This window comes from Callorhinus ursinus, unplaced genomic scaffold (assembly GCF_003265705.2).
Source record: "Callorhinus ursinus isolate GAN/ISIS: 27379988/994484 unplaced genomic scaffold, GSC_fseal_2.0 scaffold11, whole genome shotgun sequence".
Taxonomy (NCBI): Eukaryota; Metazoa; Chordata; class Mammalia; order Carnivora; family Otariidae; genus Callorhinus; species Callorhinus ursinus.
In genome coordinates, this window is record NW_027397073.1 from 48,708,020 (window position 1) to 48,731,409 (window position 23,390).

General features: G+C 36.6%; 1 protein-coding gene across 2 annotated transcripts in view; it reads right to left on the minus strand.

The window, feature by feature from the left end:
- The window catches only part of MIB1 (MIB E3 ubiquitin protein ligase 1), a 133,630-nt gene that overhangs the window by 9,305 nt on the left and 100,935 nt on the right, over positions 1-23,390 (minus strand). Inside the window, exons 13-19 of one of the 2 annotated variants that reach the window (XM_025886604.2) lie at positions 19,817-19,949; positions 16,686-16,766; positions 14,244-14,405; positions 10,125-10,306; positions 8,285-8,477; positions 4,791-4,869; positions 1,066-1,179 (exon numbers count right to left, since the gene is read on the minus strand). In XM_025886604.2, the coding sequence (XP_025742389.1) occupies positions 1,066-1,179; positions 4,791-4,869; positions 8,285-8,477; positions 10,125-10,306; positions 14,244-14,405; positions 16,686-16,766; positions 19,817-19,949 (944 nt within the window). Of the gene's footprint in view, positions 1-1,065; positions 1,180-4,790; positions 4,870-8,284; positions 8,478-10,124; positions 10,307-14,243; positions 14,406-16,679; positions 16,767-19,816; positions 19,950-23,390 lie in introns of both variants that reach the window. The other variant, XM_025886603.2, reaches the window with a different exon arrangement.

Here is a 23,390-nt window from a genome sequence, read left to right on the forward strand (position 1 = left end):
TATACACCTTCATTTATAATCTTCAGAAAGAAATAGTTTTGCACATTATCTTCTAATTATATTTAACTCGGCTAGACTACAATCTACACACAGACTTTTAGGTTTTCTGAGGTACTACTTGCTTCCTTTGGCAAGCTCACAAATGCATTTTATGCTTGTTTTCTCTGCTCCTGCATTGTACGAACCCAAGAATGTAGGCAGCACAGCACTTTTTAGCCAGTTTTGGCAGCAATAATCATAAAGTCTCTTAGATGATGTTTATGAGAATACACAAAAACCTAGGCTCCTTCCTCTCTGCCCAACCCTCGTTACTGATCCAAGATGAGGAACTCCATAAACTAAAAGCTGTGATCACTGGGTCTGCTAAACGGAGGGAAATTTTTTATGTCAACTTTTACTACTCTCTGGATTTTTACTCTTTTAACTCTAGTTTATTTGTCCCTGGGATTTTTATTCTACTCTATTGGTGATAAAGACAAAAAGCCCTGGGCAAAAATGGTAACACTAATGTTCTTCCTCATGTGTACACAGAGCAAAGAAATCAAAGATACCATCTAAGCTTATATCTAGTGCAAAGATGAAAAATATTTTATACAGCTATAGGATTAAAAAAGTTGAAAGTAAATCATTTACTTTTCATCTTTCCACTTCATCACTGAGTTATACTTCAGGATTATCTACAGTTACTCTGTCCCAAATAAATACTATTCTGTAAAATACTGACATGCATTAGGTAAAACCTGCTACATAAAGGAATGAGGTGTTAATACTTGCGTAACTGAAAAAATAATTTGTAATATGCTGTTTCTTTAAGCAAGAGTACAACAATTTTCTTTATGTCATACATGGAGGTTTCTTAAAAGGCAAATGCTTCAAGTTCTATAATCCTAGTGTAAGCTAGAAAAATGTAATTTCAAGTTTCCTGTAACAAGAGCAAACCCCACCTGTTCCTCTGTAGATTTGGGTCACATACCCTATGCTTTACTACACATGAGACGAGATCTCCAGCACTTTCAAGTCCCAACAAGAAAACAAAGCAAGAAAAGCTCAAAAAAATACACTCACAGCTGTCATCAGTGGCATCTTCGGAACTTTTCCCTCCACAACACATAATGAAAGGCACTCTTCGTTCAACTACTGCCCGACACTGCACACACTTCTTCATCAGACTAGCACAGTCTGCAAAAGAGCAATCGGATACTTCTCACAAGAGACAACACAAACAAGAGGATTGCCCTTCTCTGCTCATTTTTATAACTTAAATCGCACACTGAAATAAACATTAAACAAGTTCTATGAATACACAATTCTACCTTCTTAAAATGTTATTGACCTATGAATGTGTATTCTCCATAGGCAGCCTCTAGAAGAGAGAGCCCATTGTTATGAAAATAATGACGTTTTCTAATACAGTAGAATAAATTGTGAAAGGGATTTTTTTTTTTTTAATTAAAAATATTTCAAGATCTTAAGGCTTGAGAATAAAGGAGAAATATACTTTTCATAAGTTTCAACTAATATAGAATTAAAAGGTTACTCAAAATTTTCTAAATGTACTTTCTATTGTAAATAGCTTATCCTTAAAATTCCTAAAATATGCTGAAGAATTCTCTTCCTTCTCTTTCTAGCAAACTGATGTACTATAATAAGGACACTGTTTAGTAACTACTTTTCTAATATAGCAGTCAAGAAAACATCAGATAGGTGTCATAATGGACTTTCTAATATTTATATATCAGAGGAATGCTCTCCCATCCCAAATAAGAAATGCCTAGGCACAATTACAGGTTGTGGATTGTTAATTCTACATCTAAAGTTGTTAATAAATTACAAAATAACATACAGCTCTTCAATATATCCTTTCCCATTAGCATTTACTATGAAAGTATACTCCATATCTTAGTCTATGTACCAAGTGTCTTTATCATTTCAAAAACATGGAAAATAAATGACAATTGTGACAGATATCCAGGGATAATTTATGATCAGGCACTAAACTTAACAAAGCACAAAACCACTGACGTGGACAAGACAGGGCACATACTCCTAATGGTACTTATGCCAGTGGACAGAGAAGGGTTATCAAGGCCGACCTCATGTCAAGGCCTAAACAGAGATGGGCCTGATGCTGGCTTATGCATGATGCACTAAGTAGGAGCTAATGCTAGTAGAAATCGCATTTGGGATTTGTCTTAAATCTGAGGGCAGATTTTTTCTTAAATTTAAAGGATTAATTTAAGTGTCTCACTGTATAATATATAACCACAAATATCTCAAATTCTTTTAATTATTAAGTTAGGTTGTTACACTGCTTCTATAAAATGTTTCTTCCTTCCCTCCAAAACAGATGCAATCTCTCCTTCTTCTGGCCTGTCAAGGCACTATTTTATACTCGTCAAGGTTCCAATACTCTGCTTAATATTACTGGGATGTAGGTAATGGACTAAGTGCTTCACTGTCCATTCCTTGAGAGAGAGGCATTTTCCACCTCAATTTCATCCTCCCTAGCAAATAAATGCTTAACAATGTGTCTGTACGATGGAGAAAACAATCTACTTCTTAGGTTTGTTGTGAAGATAAATAAGGCAACACTCTAAAAGAGACTAAAATGTCTGGGGCACCTGGGTGGCTCAGTGGGTTAAGGGTCCGAATCTTGATTTTGACTCAGGTCATGATCTCAGGGTCGTGAGATCAAGCCCCACGTCCAGCTCCGTGCTAGGTGTGGAGACTGCTTAAGATTCTCTCTTTCCCTCTGCCCCTCCCCTGGTGCTCACGCTCTCTCTCTCCCTTAAAAAAAAAACGTCTGGTCGGAGGTAAAAGCTTAATAAAAGTTAGCTGCTACTCTTGTTACATGTGAATGCAAAAACAATGTAAAAACTTTGGGAAACTCTGGAGAAAGTACTGCAGTAAGACTTGAAAATCTGTATTATCAACTACTCATTATAACCAGCTTTCAAGTCTCTGTAGGTCCAGGACAGGGGTCAGCAAACTAAGCCTCCAGGCCAAACCCAACCAGGTGCCTGTTTTTGCTCACATTTTTTTTTTTTTAAACGTAGGCTCCACACCCAATGTGCAGTCCTTGATCTCACAATCCTCAGATCAAGACCTGAGTTGAGATCAAGAGTCAGATGCTTAACAGACTGAGCCACCTAGGCGCCCCCAGGTACCTGTTTTTGTAAATAAAGTGTTAATGAAATCAATCCTGCCTATTCGTAGACATATTGTCTATGGTGGTTTTTGCACTATAATGGCATAGGTAAGTAATAGGAAAGAGTTTTAAGTAGTTACTACAGAAACCACATGGCCCACAGAGTCAAAAATATTTATTATTTGACCCTTTACAGAAAAAGTTTGCTAGCCCCTAGACTATGGAAACTTAAGTAACCGGAGCTCTTTTTACTTAAATGAGAAATCCACAAGCCCTCTTACAGTTGATAATAGCCATTATACTAGTCTTTGGAAAACAAAAACAATTACTTGAGGAGAATGTTACAGGAGGAAACCTTGATCCTTTCTTTAGTCAATGAGCTGCCTATCAGAATGAAAAACCACCAAGGCTTAAAGCAAATCTATGCCAGTGAGATGAATCTATCATACAATTTGTGTATTAGATATTATATTGAAAATCAGTACCTACTGACTGAACTATTTTTTTAAAAATTTTATTTGAAGTTGGAGGGGGAGACGAACCATGAGAGACGATGGACTCTGAAAAACAAACTGAGGGTTCTAGAGGGGAGGGGGGTGGAGGGATGGGTTAGCCTGGTGATGGGTATTAAAGAGGGCATGTATTGAATGGAACGCTGGGTGTTATGCACAAACAATGAATCATGGAACACTACATCAAAAACTAATGATGTAATGTATGGTGATTAACATAATAAAAAATTAAAAATAAGTCAGAAAAAAAATTTTATTTGAGAGAGAGAGCATGAGCAGGGAGTTGGGGGGAGGGACATAGGGTAAGAGAGAAGCAGACTCCCCAGTGAGCAGGGAGCCTCCCCACCGAGCAGAACCCCAAGATCATGACCTGAGCTGAAGGCAGACGCTTAACCAACTGAGCCACCCAGGTGCCCCTTGAACAATTTAAAATAGGAAACATCATGCTTTATCTTGAGCCCATTTAAGTAAGGTGTAAGTTGTTAAACTTGCTTAAAACCCTTCACTGACAAATGAAAACAAAGGAAGAGGAGAATGTTGAACAGTACATGAATTTGAAAAGAACAAGGGGAGGTATAAAAAGCAAAAGCCTTTGAAGTAATATGTTTAAGAAATATTTAAAACATCACTTGAACTTTAATATATTCTCCCAGGAAGTCCTATAAGCTCTTTTGACATAAAGATTAAGAAAGGTTAAGAAGGCCAGACATTATAGCCCCAAATGGTTGCTGTGGGTGGTTCAGTAGTGGGGAAAGTATGCAGGAGAGGCAATATCAAGGTGAAGACGAATGAAGATGTGCTGATTTTATTATGTAAAAAGGGCTAGACTAAATGTTTCAAAAGTCATTTTTGGAAATAAATTTCTATTGTGTGTGAGAAGAGATCATTTTGTGCTGATACAAATGAATTAAAATGTGAGTTGGTAGAACATAACTTATTCTGTCTTTAATACTCAGGAGCAAGGAGGGACATAGGTGACATTATACATAGTACAGAAGAAATGGAAGGTACTAGAGAGGGCCACCAATGTTTTGTTCATGGGTTATTGAAAAAAAAAACCCTCCAGCTATAATTTGTTTTATTTTCTATTTTTATAAAAACACTGAGTCAGTTTTGTATAGGCTACTTACTCTCACAAGCACACATGTGTCCACAAGGCTGAAAAAGAACAGCTGCTTTCTTGTCAGAGCATACCACACATTCTTCAATCTACAAAAAAAGAGGTTACAGCACAAGTGTGAACATCTATAGATAAATCTCCTAACTCTAACAGTTCCTTTTGTATCCAAGCGTATTTCCTCTATAAGGCAACACTCCCAGCACAGGAAACTTAATATGCACTCCTCCTCTGTTCTCTACTCTCTTGGTTACTCATTTTTTTTTTTACCTTTATATACCCTGGCCCTTCACAGGTTCTACTACCATATTAGTCTCCCTACCTGTCCCAAAGAATGATTTAAAAAAAACTCCATTTCCTCTGTGGTCAGAAAGACCAAAATAGACTTTAATTTTTTTTCAAAAACTACTTTGTGACAGAAAAATTTTAAAAACAAATAAGTATAAAAATAAATATAAGATAAGCTAGATTTCTAATATTAATAAAAACCCAGCCAGATTAGTAGATTGCTAGAGTCCAAGGGGAATTTTTCTGTTTATCCACATCAGAGGAACTTTTCCAGGACTTGGTCAGTTCCCCTACACTGGTGGGGAGCTCAAGGCTTTGGGCTATTCTTTCTCCCTAATCTCTAAAGCCACAAGTCTTCCACAACCTATTCATAATTTCCCTTAATTTTACCTCCTCTTCATCTCCACTTGATCTGAGTTTTGAGTGCGTAGCTACTTCTTAACCTGGCTCTTGGCTTTTCCACCCCCACCCATCCCACTGCCCTTGCTTTGCATCCATCTATCATCTGTTCTCCTCTCTTCTGACACACATTCACATTTACCCGTATCTGTGCCACTTAATATTACTGTCCAAAATGATGACCACCAGTCACCTATAACTTCACCTAACTGACCAAATATTGCACACATGCTCTCTATGGACTCTCCCAACTTATACCTTGCTATGTACATAGAATTTCTGTAGTTAAGTAAGAGGGGAAAGCAGTAAGACATGGTGGATCGAGACCTTTATATTCCTGGATTCAAACTGCAGCTCCAATAATTACAAATTATCTAACATTGTTGAGCCACAGCTCTTTTTATCTGAATGATAAAGAACAACCTTTCTTCACAGGGTAGTAAAGGGCAGATCAGATATTATGCCTGGAGTGTTTAGTTCAATGCCTAATATAACGTCAGTGTCCAATGCATGATAAATTCTCTTTTCTTCCCTATATAATGATGTGCTATTTCTTTAAAAGATTTCCACTGCAACTGTTTATACATCTGAATTGTTCATAAAGAGTTTGAAATAATCTAGCAAATTGATTAAGCAATCATTTACTTACCAAATCCCCTAATATATAAGTGAAAAAAATCTTTGTAGCCTTAACTTTTTTTCCCTTTTGGAGTTTTTTCCTCAGGTTATATTCCCAAGAATGGAATTACTAAATAAGAGCATGTTTATCGTAAAGGCTCATAAATATTGTCAGGATGGTCTCTCAAAAACATGAATCCATTTATTCAACCTCCAGCAGTGTTTTAAGAGAGTGTCCATTTTCCACTTTCCTGGCTAGTATTTTTAAAATTTATGCTAATTTGATAGGAACGGTTAACGGCAATTCATAATTTTTAATTTACATTTCTTTAACTGCTAAAGAGACAAAGCTTGTTTATTCCCCCTTCCTCTAAATACTAGTTTTATAATTTGCTTTATCTTTAATGAAGATGTTCATTATCCTTTAACCACTTGGGGTCACTATTTCTTTATATTCAAAGGCTCTGCAGCTACCCTGGCAAATTTATTTGGTGGGTATGTTACTTTTTGTACTTTTCTACAGGTTTGAAAATTTCTTAATCTGAAAGTCAACCTGACAATCTACTAATTCTTGGAATTCAAAAGTGGTCTAAAACGAAATGACGGCATACTCCTCCCTCTCTACCTCCCTGTTCCATCAATCTTCCCTCTGAAGACTTCTTTAATTTTGTCTTTGTATCATCACACAGGGGAAAGAACAAGGACTTAAGATTAAGAGACCTGTGTTTGATACTCTGAGTAAACTTCTCTGGGCTTCAGTTTTTTCAACTGTGAATCCTAGAGTTGGACTAGAAGACCAGTAAGGGCTATTCTGTATCTGAGACTCTGCTTCCGGCAGGTAAACCTGAGGCTCTGAACTCACTTTATATCTCTCTTAAAGCACCTACAACATCCTATATGGCAGAGTAGCTTTAAATCTAAGTCACAGTTTACCAGCAGGTTATAATTTTTTAGTAGGGAATTATCATATACACCTGTCTTCACTGCAAAACAAGTGCTCAATAAAGATTTGTTGAAATAGGGCTTAATCCAACACAAAAAGTTTCAGGCACAACAGCAGAATATACAGATCAATCTAAAAATAAGAAAATGGCTTAAATTCTTTCAGATTTGTTCCCAAGCTGTTGCTTACAAGGAACAGTCTTCCAGTCTTAGAACGTTCCCTATGAAAATGTACAAAGCACTGGCAAGGTAACAACTTTTAAGTCACTGCCAGCTAATTTATTATAAGAATTAGTGCCAGCTCCTTTCTAATTAATGAAGGTAAATGAATAGCTTAAGAAACATCAGGGGAAAATGAGAATAAAAAAAAGGGAATGAAAATAAGAGTATAAACTCCATAAATGAAACCAAAGAAAACCAAACATATCTTTTGGTTTAAGCCACTCACCTTAAGAGAAATCATTTGTAAGAAACTTAAAGCTCACGTTACACACACATATGGAAAAACTAAAAAGGAAAATCAGTTATTTCAGTACAACCAGAATGAATAAGACGGTACAGTTCCGATAAAGCACTAAGTTACACAGAAAAAGAATGAGACCAGAAACCAAGGAAAGAATAATACTTCTCAAAAAGCCAAGAGTCAGACAAGATAAAAAAGTTCAGAGTGGATACAGAATTTGGCCTTCACTAACAGCAGGATGATGATCAGACTTTATTCGCTTCTTGGTGGGACACAGTACAAAGTAGGTAGCATCATCTGTGAGAATTTCTTGCCAAAAATGTTTAAGCTGACTCTAATCAAGCCATTGGATCTAACTTCCAGTTTACAGGAAACAGAGAGGATAAAGAAACAAATTAAACAACACCATGATAAAACAAATCCAGAATGTGTGACATTCTACCAAAAAAAAAAAAAAATCAAGTGATCTTTATTATAAAGATGAATATGAGGGTCCATGTATTCAAGAAAGGTGCAAAATATAAGAAACTACAATGAAAATGGAATTAAATACATCTCTAGGTTATAAGAGGCTTTGAAAGCAAAATAGTAGATCAATTTTTTTAACTTCTACAGTTTACATTTAAAGAAAAACTCAAAATTGTTCTCTTGATAAATATATAAATTATACATTCTTATATTTAAATCACTCTTAGACCGAAATTTAACAGACATATGGCATCATATAATCTTATCATTATTTATAGTCTGAAAGAACTTCATAAAATGATAAAAAACTGTATTAAAAATATTATTACCTTTGTCCTGGACTGAACTTGTTCTTTACAGATGAGGCATTTCTTGACTCGCGGAGAACATAAAGAACAGGTAGCAATATGTCCACATGGGCCAAAAAGAGTATCTCTCTTCATATCTGAGCACACCATACACTCTTCTAAGGTTTCAGAATCATTATTGATCATAGAAGGACTTCGAGAACCTACTTGACCACTAATAAAAGAAAACATTTATAATCAATCCTATCAGAATATTTATATTACTTCATTAATTAAAATGCTTTTAAAAATATCAAGAGCATCATTAGTATACAGAAAAAACACCTTTAGTTAAGAAAATTAAGCTATAATTATCTGTATAAGAAACATACTATATTTTTCCATTTATATACATCTCTGCATCTTTACGTACTTCTAATACTATGTAAATTTCAAATTGAATAGCTCACCCAACAGAAAAGGGTGAATCTTCAAACAAAGAAATCAAAAACACTACTCACAAAAAATTTAACATGAACACAGTTTCACTCAGACTCTGTTTCATCTATACAGAACCAGCAGAGAAGGGCAGAGGAATAAAACAAAAATTCTAGCTAGAGCCCACGTTAGTTACCCTAACTACAGACAGAATGAAGCATCACCAGAGTCCACAACTGACAGGGCACTGTGGAAAATATGTCACTGCAGCTGCTGTTTTGACATTTCTTTCAATGTATCCTTAAGGAGCATAAAATTATACTATGGAAAGACAGAACTCATCTATAAATATATAGATACAAGACACAGAAATACATAAAAATGACCAACTACAGCTATAGGAAAGGGGATACTCTGTTTCTACCACAATCTTCAGAACATCATGAACATGTATGCACACACAAAGTGGTTTCATCTTAGACACCAGTGTTAAAGTTATTACTGCAGTAATTATAGTGCCTTCTATATTTTTAGATGCACGCTGTCATTTTGTAACAGAATTTTATGTTCCTTAAGGATACACTTAAATGTATATACCTCATTACATTAATTTCCCCATTAACACAGCTCTAAGGTATGGATTCCAAAGGGAAGTCATTTATCACTACACCCAAATTATAAAAGGCAAGAGAACACAAAGATCAAGGGAAAACTACTGAAATGATCAATGACAAGAACCAAATATAAAGGGCAATAATAATTGCACAGCACCATCTGGATAAAAAAAGTAATGAAATATACCTTTTTGTATGTCTACAATATCTCATAATAAGAAAATCAGTTGCATTATAAATAGTAATTAAAATCACTGGTATATTTTACTTTTAGAAAAGAAGACAAGTATGAAATTATTTTTAGAGACAACTCCATCAGGAATTGGTTCCTTCATGTATTCATTCTTTCAAATTCTTTCAGTTCTTCAGTGATACTTGGTGAGTGCCTGTCAGGCACTATGCAGGGTGTTAGAATTATTACCACATTTGTGTGAGATACACCTTACTGGTGAGCATGTAAACTGCCTCTCCTAAAAAAGTCTATTAAAATTTTAAATACATCTAACATTAATCACAGCAATTTCACCAGCAAGACATTTTCTTATAGATAAATTTCCCTAACATGTAGGAGTACTGGAAGATCAGACTGGTTTAGAAAAGTTTCTTAGCACTTATTATGCATAAAGCGTCATATTCGGTTATGTAGAGAATACAACATGAAATAAGAGACACAGTGTCTGCAGGAAAATTTTTAAGGAAAAAAGGGTCAGCACAAAGATGATGAGAAAAGACAAAAACATTTTCAAGTAATCAAGTCCTCCATTATAAAACCACATGGTACTCTATATATAGAGAGAATACTAAGTTTTATGATAATAAATGATACAAACCTGACTTTTTCCTTATGACACTTTGCCAGTGCTTTGCAGAGACTTGGATCAGGACAGAGATCAAGCGGCGATTGACCTTTCTTATTTCGAATGCTAAGGTCAGCGCCATTGGCAGCCAAAAAACAGGCAATTGATGCTGCACTCTTCTTCTCCGCCCCCTGGGTACCAAGTCCCATTATTAACTGAAATCAAATGAAAAGAGTCATGATTTTCCCCTTAGGAATCTGTTATCAATTCTTACCACCAAATGTGTGTGTGTGTGTGCAAGTCTGTGTGTATTATATAAAAATACACGTCTGGAAAGAACTTATGGCCTATATAGACATGGTGGGCATTTATGAGTTGCAGTCCTAACATCCATTCCCCCCCTTCACTCCAGTTTTCTCAGGGGTAGTTTGAGGACTGACCCACTCTCTACTGTTACAGGTGGACCAAAGAAGGCTGAGAGTCAGATATCCACCTCATCTATGTGATTAGTTCAGGGATGACAAATCAGGTCAAGTCGGCCAATAAAACTCAAGAACGGGACTTCTGATTGACATACTGAGGAAACAGTTGTCCCCAAACCAATGTAGCTCTGGAACTGCTGGCAACCAACATGAAATAGTAAAAGGAGAGACAACAGAGAAAAGAACCAACACCAACGAACTGAGCCAAGAAATGGAGAAGGAGATAAATCAGGTTCTGATATCATATGAGCTACTCATTCAAACATGTTATCAAATATCTGTAGAGCACCTACAATGGACCAAATACTATTTTTAGCACTTTCCAGGAATTAACTCATTTAATCATTACAACAACCTTATGGAGGTAATTATTCCACCCCTTCCTTTTTAAAATGAGGAGGGATGCCTGGGTGGCTCAGTCGGTTAAACGTCTGCCTTCAGCTCAGGTCATGATCCCACGGTCCTGGGATAGAGCCCCGCATTGGGCTCCTTGCTCAGCGGGGAGCCTGCTTCCCCCTCTGCCTGCTGTTTTCTCTCTCTGACAAATAAATAAATCTTTAAAAAAATAAAATAAAATGAGAAAGGAGGCACACAAGAGTTTAGAGAATTTACCAATGGTCATATGGAAAGGCAGCAATTCTCAAACACTTTGGTCTCAGAACCTCTTCACATACTTAAAAATGATTCTAAAATTCATATGGAACGGTGAAAGACTTTAGAATAGTCAAACAACTTTGGAAAAAAAAGAAAAAGTTGGAAGTCTTTTACTACCTGAGTTGAATAATTATTATAAAGCTACAGTAATCAAGACAGTTGGGTTGGCATCACATGGCTAAAGACACAGATCAACAGAACAGAATACAGGATCCAGAAAGACTCACATATATGGTTAATTGAGTTGGGATAAAGGCACAACAGACAATTCAGCAGAAAAAGTCTTTTCAACAAATGGTGGTGGAATAACTGGAACATTCACATGCAAAACAATGAACTCTGATACTTCATACTATACTTAAAAATTAACTCAAAATGAGTCATAGTACAATGAAAGACCTAAATATGAGACAGAAATCTATCAAAATCCTAGAGGAGAACACAGGCAGCAACCTCTTTGACCTCGGCAACTTCTTGTTAGACACATCTCCAGAGTCAAGGCAAATAAAGGCAAAAATGAACTAATGGGACTTCACCAGGACAAAAAGCTTTTGCACAGCAAAGGAAACAATCAACAATACTAAAAGGCAACCCACACAATGGGAGAAAATATTTGCAAATAACATATCAGATAAAGGGGTAGTACCTAAAATCTATAAAGAACTCATCAAACTCAACACCCAAAAACCAAAAAATCCAGCCAAGAAATGGGCAGAAGAACAGACATTTCTCCAAAGAAGACATACAAATGGCTAGCCGACACATGAAAAAATGCTCAGTATCAGTCATCAGCAGAGAAATACAAATCAAAACCACAATGAGATACCACCTCACACTGGTCAGATTGGCTAAAATTAACAACTCAGGAAACAATACATGTTGATAAGGATGCAGAAGGGGGAACCCTCCTACACTGTTGGTGGGAATGCAAACTAGTGCAGCCACTCTGAAGGACAGTTTAGAGGTCCCTCAAAAAGCTAAAAACAGAACTACCCTACAACCCAGCAATTGCACTACTAGGTATCTATCCAAAGGTGATTCGAAGGGGCACATGCACCCCAAAGTTTATAGCAGCAGTGTCCACAATAGCCAAACTATGGAAAGAGCCCAGACATCCATCGACAGACAAATGGATAAAGAAGATACAGTATATATACACGATGGAATATTACCAAGCCATCAAAAGGAATGAAACCTTGCCACTTGCAACAACTTGGATGGAACTAGAGTGTATTATGCTAAGCGAAATAAGTAAGTCAGAGAAAGACAAATACCATATGATTTTACTCATATGTGGAATTTAAGAAACAAAACTGATGAACATAGGTCAGGCAAGGAAAAATAAAATAGGCTAAAAATAGGGAGACAAACTATAAGAGACTCTTAAACTATAGAGAACAAACTGAGGGTTGCTGGAGGGGAAGGGAGTGGAGGGATGGGGTAAATGTGTGATGGGCATGAAGGAGGGCACTTGATGGAATGAGCACTGGGTGTTATTTGCAACTGATGAATCACTAAATTCTACTCTGAAATTAGTAATATACTATATGTTAACTAACTTGAATTCAAATTAAAAAAAAAAAAGAATCATAGTCCTAAATGTAACAGCTAAAACTTAATAAACTTCTAGTACAAAAGAGAAAACCTTAGTGACCCTGGGTTTGGCAAAGATTTTTCAGATAGGACACAAAAAACACAATGAAAGAAAAATTTATAAATTAGACTTCATCAAAATTAAAAACTTTTGCTCTTCCTTTTTTTTTTAACGATTTTATTTATTTGAGACAGAGAGAATGAGAGAGAGAGAGAGAGAGAGCGAGCACATGAGAGGGGGGAGGATCAGAGCGAGAGGCAGACTCCCTGCTGAGCAGGGAGCCCGATGCGGGACTCGATCCTGGGACTCCAGGATCATGACCTGAGCCGAAGGCAGACGCTTAACGAATAAGCCACCCAGGCGCCCCTTAAAGATTTTATTACTTGTCAGAGAGGCAGAGAGAGCACAAGCAGGGGGGAGCAGCAGAGAGAGGGAGAAGCGGGACTCGATCCCGGAACCCTGGGATCATGACCTGAGCCAAAGGCAGATGCTTAACGGACTGAGCCACCCAGGCATCCCTCAACTTTTGCTCTTCCAAAAACACTACTGCAAGAATGAAAAGACAAGCCACAGATGGGGAGAAAATATGTGCAAATCCCATATCTGATACAGAACTTGAATTCAGACTCTCAAAACTCAATAGTAAGAAAACAGCTCAACAAAACAATGCACAAAAAAATGTGAATAGACACTTCATCAAATATATGTAAGTGAAAAACAAGCAAACGAAAAGATGTTCAATTTCAGTAGTCACTGGGGTGCCTGGGTGGCTCAGTCAGTTAAGTGTCTGCCTTACACTCAGGTCATGATCCCAGAGTACCGGGATCAAGCCCCACATTGGGCTCCCTACTCAGCAGGAAATCTGCTTCTCCCTCTTGCTCTGCTCCTCCCCCATCTGTGTTTTCTCTCTCTCTAGCTCACTCTCTCTCAAATAAATAAATAAAATCTTTAAAAAAAAAAAAAAATCAGGGCGCCTGGGTGGCTCAGTCCATTAAGCATCTGCCTTTGGCTTGGGTCATGATCCCAGGGTCCTGAGATTAAGTCCTGCATCGGGCTCCCTGCTCAGTCTGCTTCACCCACTGCCCCTCCCCCTGCTTGTGCTCTTGCTCTCTCTCAAAAATAAACAAATAAATAATTAGAAAAAAATTATCAGTGGTCATTAGAGAAATGCAAATCAAAACCCCAACATACCACTACACACCCATATGAATGGCTGAAGTTAAAAAAGAACCAAACAACTTTCAGTAAGAATTTGAAGCAATATAGTCAGAATTAACTATTACTTAGTCAATAAACTAAATTTCTATATATATGCAGCTGTGATAAATATTTTATGAGAAACAGACTGAATTAACCAAAAATACAAGATCTTGCATTAAACGACACTTCCAGTAGTACCAAATTAAAGATTAGTTTACTCACTGTGTTTTTGGATGGCTCCCAGGCAGCATCGACCTTCCCCACATCTTGCATATCTTGGAGCTGACGCAGCTGAGACAAGGTGTGATGCCTCAGAGCCTCGTGCAAAGGAGTGTCCCCGTCCTTATCCTGAATATCTAACTTGGCACCTGCACGGACCAGAAGCTGAAGGAGAAAGACGTCTCATTTTGCTAAGGTCTCTCTGGCCCATAAGAAATTACTACACATCTAAAGTAACACAGACAAAATCAGAGGGGGAGACACTGTAAGAGACTCTTAACTCTAGGAAACAAGCTGAGGGTTGTTGGAGGGGAGGGAGATGGCGGGATGGGGTAACCGGGTGAAGGGCGCTAAGGAGGGCACGTGATGGAATGAGAGCTGGGTGTTATTTGCAACTGATGAATCACTGACCTCTACCCCTGAAACTAATAATATACTGTATGTTAATTAATAACAAAATAAAATAAAATAAGATCAAGTAACAGTGACAGAGCCCTGGACCTACCTGAAGGGATCACCACTAAAGCTAATTATCTTCATATATTCATTTGCTACTCTTAAAACTCCTGTGGCTCCTTTACAAATAGTGATGAGCTCTGCTTACTCAAATATATCAAATCAGAGAAAACATAAAGAAATGAGAACCAGTATGTGGCTTAATTCATCAACTCTAAGAACAAGATAACTGGGAGAAATTTAGGACATTTTTTTCTCCTTTTACTTTTTTAATTTATTTTTTTAATTATTTTATTTTTTCGGGGCGCCTCGGTGGCACAGTCAGTTGAGCATCCAACTCTTCGTTTCAGCTCGGGTTGTGATTTCAGGATCATGAGATCGAGCTCCGCATTCGGCTCCATGCTCAGACTGCTTAGGACTCTCCCTCCCTCTCCCCTGGCTCCTACCCACCCTGCTCACACTCTCGCTTTCTCTCAAATAAATAAATCTTTATAAATAAAAAAGATTTTGTCAAGTAATCTCTACACCCACTGTGGGGCTCAAACTCACAACCCCAAGACCAAGAGTTGCATGCTCTACCGACTGAGCCAGCCATGCGCCCCCTTCTTCTCCTCTGAGTTTCAGATATGCAAGTTGGGATATTTTAAGTACTTCCAATAGGACCAAATCATAAACGTTTGCAATTCTTCTATTACTTGAAGAAACAAGCAAGTTATTTATTCCATTCTCTTTGGTCAATTTTTCCAAATGTACAGCCATAAAAAGTCCAAATATCACAGATAAATGAAGAATTTTTAGCAAGAGGAATTTTTTTTAGTATTTAAATTTTTTAAAATTTTAATTCAATTATTAACATATAATGTATTATTGGTTTCAGAGGTACAGGTCTGTGATTCATCAGTTATATAACACCCAGTGCTCATTATATCATGTGCCTTCCTTAATGTCCATCACCCAGTTACCCCATCCCTCCATGCCCCCTCCCCTCCAGCAACCCTCAGTTTGAGCAAGAGGAATTTTATATAACAATAAATGTGAAAGGTTTGCTAAACTACAACCTCTTATATAAAATGCATAATTGATACACCTCAAAGATATTTTAAATGGTAGATATAACTTTATATTTAAGACTTTACTTATGGTGCTTTACTGATTTTCCTAATCCTTTCTATAAATGCTGTCAGAGTTTTAGAAGAACACCATAAACAGAAGCCAATCTCAAGCATATGGTCTTACCTCTCTTGGCAAATTACTGTTTTTTGGTGGTGGTTTTTTTTGTTTTTGTTTTTTTTTTACTTTGTTCCCAAAAGCTTACATAAAATGTCACTCTAGGACAGTGTTTCTCAAATTTGAACATGCATGAGAATTACCTGGAGGACTTGTTAAACCACAGATTGCTAGTTCCCACCCCTGGAGGTTCTGATTTGGTCGGTCTGAGGTGGGGCCCAAGAATTTTCTACCAAGGTCCCAGGTGATGCTGATGCTGCTGGTTCAGCTTCTAAACTTTAAGAATCACTGCTCTACAAAAAAATTTTAAACCGATAATCTTTCAAATATTTTCTCTGGAATATCAGATTAGTCAAATAAAAATACATATTTTAGCTTTTTTGGAATCTGTGCAGCAAACGTCCAGCCTAAGCTTTTAATTATACTTCACTCTCAATTATACAAATTAAGAGGGAATGTACTTTTAAAAAACCAATTTATATGTTACTTTGAAATTCTCTGATTTAATATTTTGGGAATTCACAAGTCTGGCAACAATTATACAATAGTCTTTGAATATCACAGTTTTAAGATCTTCCCTATTATAAATTAAAACTCTTTACCCAACTGATGCAAAATATTAGCCTAAAATCTTAATTTTTAGATCCAACTAAGCCTTTTGAAAAATCTAACTATGAATAATTTTCAAGACTTTCTAGAAATCTGTCTGGTTAAAACACAACTATAAGGTAAGATTCTTTTTAGTAAATACTTTACCCTCACAATCTGGGTGTGCTGTCGTTCAACAGCAAGGTGTAGGGCAGTTTGCTGGTTCACATTCTGGATATCCAGGTTAGCATTACCCTGAACAAGAAGAACAAAGTTTACATACTCAAAATTTGACAACTGTGAACACTAAAACTATAACTCTTCATGAGGAATAAATAACACAGAACACTGCTGACCACTTTCCTCTCTTCTAGCTACCGCAACATTGTTCTCGTAACAGTTGCTGGCAATACAGCAAAAACTGGATGGGGCAGCAAACTTTCTGAGATAGAACAGCACGTTTACAATAATTATTTATTATGGTGACTCCATATAGGAACAGTTAAAGAACAAAGTTCAGTACAGAGCTCAAACACAGCTCCATCTCAATCTCCATTATACAGTAAGAGGTAATTAGTTCCTTTTAACTGTAAATGATATTTTCTAAAAAGTTTTATTAGTGAGTCTTCTTATTGGATTTAGATTTACTTTAATGACCTAATAAGGTCACCTACTCTTGCTGCATGACTGAGTTCTTATTCAGTGAAAAGGAACTTTGCTGGAGGGTGAGAAGACAATGTTTAATTAATTAGTACATAAAAATACTTACTACAGGGAAAGCAGAAAGTCCTACCAGGGTCCTGTGATAGTCAAAGCACTATATGAGAACAGCTGATGCCAAGGACAGAGGAAAGGAACTGAGAAGCAAAATTCTGAACTCACTGGCACCAAGGGACCTGGAGCTTCAAGAACTTAAGCAAGGATTCTGCCATTTCATGCTCATTTCCTCGGCTCTGACACGGTTATAGTACAACCTATTTCCAGGGTCACTGTGATGATGGGCTTCAGGGAGGCTGCCCCAAAATAATTCCACTTTGGAATACTGATTATCTTGAATTAAAGTTACTTAAGAAACAGCCAGTGCAAGGACACTCTGACCTTCCTTTGTTCCCCTGAAAGCAGGAAATAAATTCTCTGTGAAGACTATCCTCCCTGCACTTGGAGGGTAGAAGGCATCCTTATTGCCAGAGATAAGGAATTAAGGGCCAAGAACTGACTATATAAATAAACTTTGTTACTTCATTTATTTATTTATTTGCTACCCCAAGCGCAAACCCCTTTGTGAATTCTCCACAAATAACTGTTTGTTTAAAAGGTATAAAAGCTGCCTGCTTTGGTCACTTTGGATAGTCTCATATTTTTCTGAGCTCCCATATGTACAAAATTAAATGTGTTTTTGTCTTGTTGTTATATCTCATGTCAATTTAATTATTAGACTAGCCAAAGAACCTAGAAGGGAAGAAATACTTTTCCTTCCCTCCAGGAAGGATTAAGAAAAATAACAGGTAAAACTGCCCTATATCTAGACGAATTATGTTCTAGTTCATGAACATTGGACTTACTTCCAGTTTGAGGTTATTACAAATAAAGCTGCTACAAATATTTAGTACAAGTATTTGTGTGGAAATGTTCTCTTGGGTACATACTAGAAGGGGGGCTGCTGGGTTGTACAGTAAATACATGTTTAACTTTATTAAGAACTGCCAAACTGTTCTCAAAATGGCTGCTCTGAAAAACACCAGCAATGTATGTGAATTCTAAGTGCACCACACCCTAACCAACATTTGGTTAATTTTCGTCATTTTCGTTGGTAGGTAGTAGTAGTAGATTAGTAGTATTTCACCGCGTTCGTAATTTCTAATCCCCTAATGACCTGTGGTAATTGAAGCAAAATCATAGGAAATAAAGGTCAACATACAAAAAATAACTGTATTTCTATATGTTTGCAATATACAGACACTGAACTTTTAAACACTACAATTTATAATAGCATGAAAAAATTACTTAAAGATAAATCTAAAAAAAAAAGATCAATCTAAAATGTGCAGAGCAACCAAAATGCCAAGACTTTTTAATAGAAACTAATAATCTGATTCTAAAATTTATAGGAAAATTCAAAAGATCTAAAATATTGAGGTAATTCTGAGAAAGAAGAACAAAGAACAAAGTTGGAGGACTTTAACTGATTTCAAGACTTACTAAAAAACAATAATCAAGATAGTGTGACATTGGTATAACGTCAGTTATCTGTATTTTGGATTGAAAAGGAAATTATCACAATTAACAATACTTCTAAGGAGCAGTAACTTAATAATAAAGGCTTACTAGTCAATGGTATTGTAATAGCATTGTATGGTGACAGAGGACAGCTACACTTGTGGTGAGCACAGCATAATGAATAGCATTCCAACTGTCAAATCACTATGTTGTATACCTGAAACTAATGTAACATTGTGTGTCAACTATACTTCAATAAAAAAATAATAAAAATTATGCCTTAAAATGGCAGGGGAAAACAAAGTTTAACTTTTGCACTATTTTTTTAATCTAAACTAGAATTCTATAGCTCATGGAGTGTCTATCCTATAATGTGATGCTAATTACATATAATGAACAATTTACTAAATTCTTCTGCTCTTTCATCTTCTTAACTTAGACTGTAAGTTCCTTGAAGTCAGAGATCACAGATAATTCTTTGGTAACTTCAGTGCTTCTCTATGGCATATGTATTTAAAATTTTTGCTGAAAAACTAAAACACCATAAAACTAAAAGAAATAAGTTCCCCCAAGATCCAATCTCATAAAAATATAACGTCATCTTATTTCAGAGATGAATGAAATGACTGAGGTGAACCTGTGCTGCTATCCAGCCAAGATTCCAGGAGTCTAGCAGTGGTCATGACCTAAATCCCCAGATCCTGGCTGCAGCCTGGTGTTACCTGATGGCAGCTGGCCACACAAGCTTAGATACCAACATAATGGTTCTTGGTCCTACGGCTAATGGATACTTACACAACAGTGGCAGCAATTGTGGAAAATCTGTTTGTTGATGCCTATTTCATCAGACCAACCCAGGAACACTGCAGGAGGGAGTACTCAGGGCTAAAGGATACCCTCCACCCCCTTACACACACGCACATGCACACACACAGCACTACCCTCCATTTAAGAACCAGTGTCAGGAAGAATGAATAGGTACCATATCTGAATTTGCATCATCTTGGGGTTTTACTGTAACCTACCAACAGGTAGTTGATGAAGTAATAAATGAATGAATGGCAATATTATGGCACAGCTTTTCCTACCTGATGTACCAACAGTTCGGCCACTTCTACATGATTGTTAAGGGCAGCCAGATGCAAGGCAGTATAACCATCATCTTTCTTCTCATCCACAATCCATGGTCTTGGTAATTTAGATAGTAAAACACGCATTGCACTGAAAGTCAAGTTTATATGATTTTGATACTTACATAATTCGATATTTAATTAAATATTTCATTATTTTCTTTAGAAAAAAATATGTAAAGGAAACTTTTGAAATAAAAAACATCCTTCTTTAAAGAAAATTATGCCTGGGCGCCTGGGTGGCTCAGTTGTTAGGCATCTGCCTTCGGCTCAGGTCATGATCCCAGGGTCCTGGGATCGAGTCCCACATCGGGCTCCCTGCTCGGCGGGAAGCCTGCTTCTCCCTCTCCCACTCCCCCTGCTTGTGTTCCCTCTCTCGCTGTCTCTCTCTCTGTTAAAAAATAAATTAAAAAAAGCTTAAAAAAAATAAAATAAAATTATGCCTTCAGAGACAAATGAATTATTTTTTTTTCTAAATCTCTAATGTGCAGCTTTTTGATGCTTTAAGAGGTAAACAAACTATCACCATTTGGGGAATAGAATCAAACTAGAATAGGAGTATTACAAGGGGAAAACATTATGAGAGGAAAAAAAACCAAAGGGGAAAGAAATATATCCAAACAAGGACATTATTTATGGTTTTGTGGAAACTCTTAGGTTCAATTTGAATAGTATCTATTAATGAAAGAGTTAATAAAGAACAGCCAGGTAACAACAACAAAGTAGGAATAATAGTAATAAAAAGACAAATTTCATGTAACTGGTAGATTATCATGAATTGCAGTTAAAAATCTGATATATGTCATTTAGCAGTGCTAAATCTAGTTGATACCAAAACATGCAAAATGGTAATTATAATTTGATATTTAAAATTTAAGGATAACAAAGTATTTCCAGAGCAAGACAGACAGTTATCCTAAAGACCATCAAAGATTAAAGCATAAAAGAGCAGGAGATGTAATAATCAAGAAGTGATACTTCTTCAAAAATAAACTACTGGGACTACTTCAGAATAAAAAGCTTTTGCACAGCAAAGGAAACCATCAACAAAAGACAACCTACTCAATGGGAGAAGATATGTGCAAATGATATATCTGATAAAGGGTTAACATCCAAAATATATAAAGAATTTATACAACTAAACTCCAAAAAAAACCAATTTGATTAAAAAATGGGCAGAGGACCTGAATAGACATTTTTCTAAAGAAGACATACAGATGTCCAACAGACACATGAGAAGATGCACAACATCACTAATCATCAGGAAATGTAAATCAAAACTACAATGAGACATCACTTTACACCTTGTAGAATAGCTAAAATCAGAGACAAGAAATAACATGCTGGTGAGAAGGTAGAGAAAAAGGAACCCTAGTGTACTGTTGGTGGGAAAATAAATTGGTACAGCTACTGTGGAAAACAGTATGGAGGGTCCTCAAAAAATTAAAAATAAAAATATCATATGATCCAATAATTCTACTACCAGGTATTTACCCAAAGAAAACAAAAACACTAATTCAAAAACATATGTGCACCCCTGTTCACTGCATTTACAATAGACAAGATATGGAAGCAATCCAAGTGTCCACTGATAGACGAAATGGATAAAGAAGATGTGGTGTATATATACAATGAAATATTACTTGGACATAAAAAGGATGAGATCTTGCCATTTGTGACAACAGGGATGGACCTAGAGGATACTATGCTAAGTGAAACAAGTCAGAGAATACTATATGATTTAACTTATATGTGGAATCTAAAAAACAAATGAATAAACAAACAGCAGAATCAGACCTATAAATACAGAGAACAAACTGATGGTTGCAAGAAGCGAGGGGGATATGGGGCTAGGGAGGGGGAGCTATATACCCAAAGTATATTGAGAATCACAGCTTAAAGACAGCTTTCAGTGGCTGTTACTAAAGTTATAATCACTGCTTAGGGGTGAGAGAATTCTTTGGAAATCTATGGAAACTATGGACCCCCCCCCCCACCTCCCAGAGAAATGCACATTATATAGCTCTGCCCACAATTTTGAGTCTACAAACCCCTAAATCCCACTTGCGGACCTCATACAAAGCTCAGGTTTCCTGCTTTAGTTCATTTACAGTAATTACAAGGATTCTAATCTTCCTCCTTCACCGGATTAAAATAAGATACCAGATACTGGGACACCTGGCTGGCTCAGTTGGTAGAGCATGTGATTCTTTTTTTTTTTTTTTAAGGTTTTTTTTTAATAGAAATCTTCTGAATTTATTTTTTTTTAAGATTTTTTATTTATTTATTTGAGAGAGAGAGAATGAGAGATAGGGAGCATGAGAGGGAAGAGGGTCAGAGGGAGAAGCAGGCTCGCCCGACGCGGGACTCGATCCCGGGACTCCAGGATCATGACCTGAGCCGAAGGCAGTCACTTAACCAACTGAGCCACCCAGGCGCCCAGAGCATGTGACTCTTAATCTCATGGTTGTGAGTTCGAGCCCCACATTGGGTGCAGAGATTACTTAAAAATAAAATCTTTTAAAAGAGAGAGAGAGATACTAGATATGATGCAACTGTCTCAGATTCTTAATGGGGAAAAGTTCTAGAACCTGCTTGTCCCTCTACTTCTTAGAACTGTATTACTGAATGTTTGGATTTGGCATAATCATGATGCCAATGCCAAACATTATCTAGCACTCTACACATCTGACCATGTGAGAAATGGAATTTATAAGGGTTTTATGATTCTTTTGGAGAGTTTAGAAGATGTAAGCATTAAATCATGTGGGAAAAAAGTTTCAGTAAAAAAAACGTAATTATAAGATAATGTAAACACATTGATTTAAACAAAAACTGTGATAGGATTTATGTTGAGAGAAACGGTGATGTCAACAGTTTTAAATCTTCATTTCTCATGACACGAAATCAGTAGATAGCATCTACAATTGATACATTAGGAAAACTGCAGGATAAGCTGGAAGTTATTGGGGAAGGGGCGTAGGGGGAACAAAGGGATGAGCAGGGATAAAGCAGAACACAGTTCTCTTTTATTATATATAAGCTCTGTAGTAGTATTTGACTTAGCTATGCATATATATTAGATTTTAAAAATTTAAGTCAAAACACTAAAATAATATTTAGGCTTACTATGTTAAAATCTTCTAAATTTGCTACTCTAGTTCTTATAGCCAAGATATATAAATAGGACAATAAGTTTTACATTATAAGGTGTGGTTTCATTTCATCAATTTTTTTTTTTTAAGTCACATTATTGAATAGATATCCTTGAGAAGATGGTTCTTATGAAACCATGTTTCCCACTACTTTGCATTCCTGTTTCGGAAGTACCTTCCCATATTATGCTGCCAACAACTCGAAAGAAAGGGAAAGAGGAGCAGTTCCTTCTCTGGGCATAAGCTATCCACTGAGACGGAGCCATCACTAACTTGTTCTGGGCTTTTGCATTTCCTAAGTGAAAAAGCTAGAGAAAGCTGAAGTCTCTCAGAAAGAACAGCCAATGGCTCAGAAGGTTAGTGAGACACTTCAACAG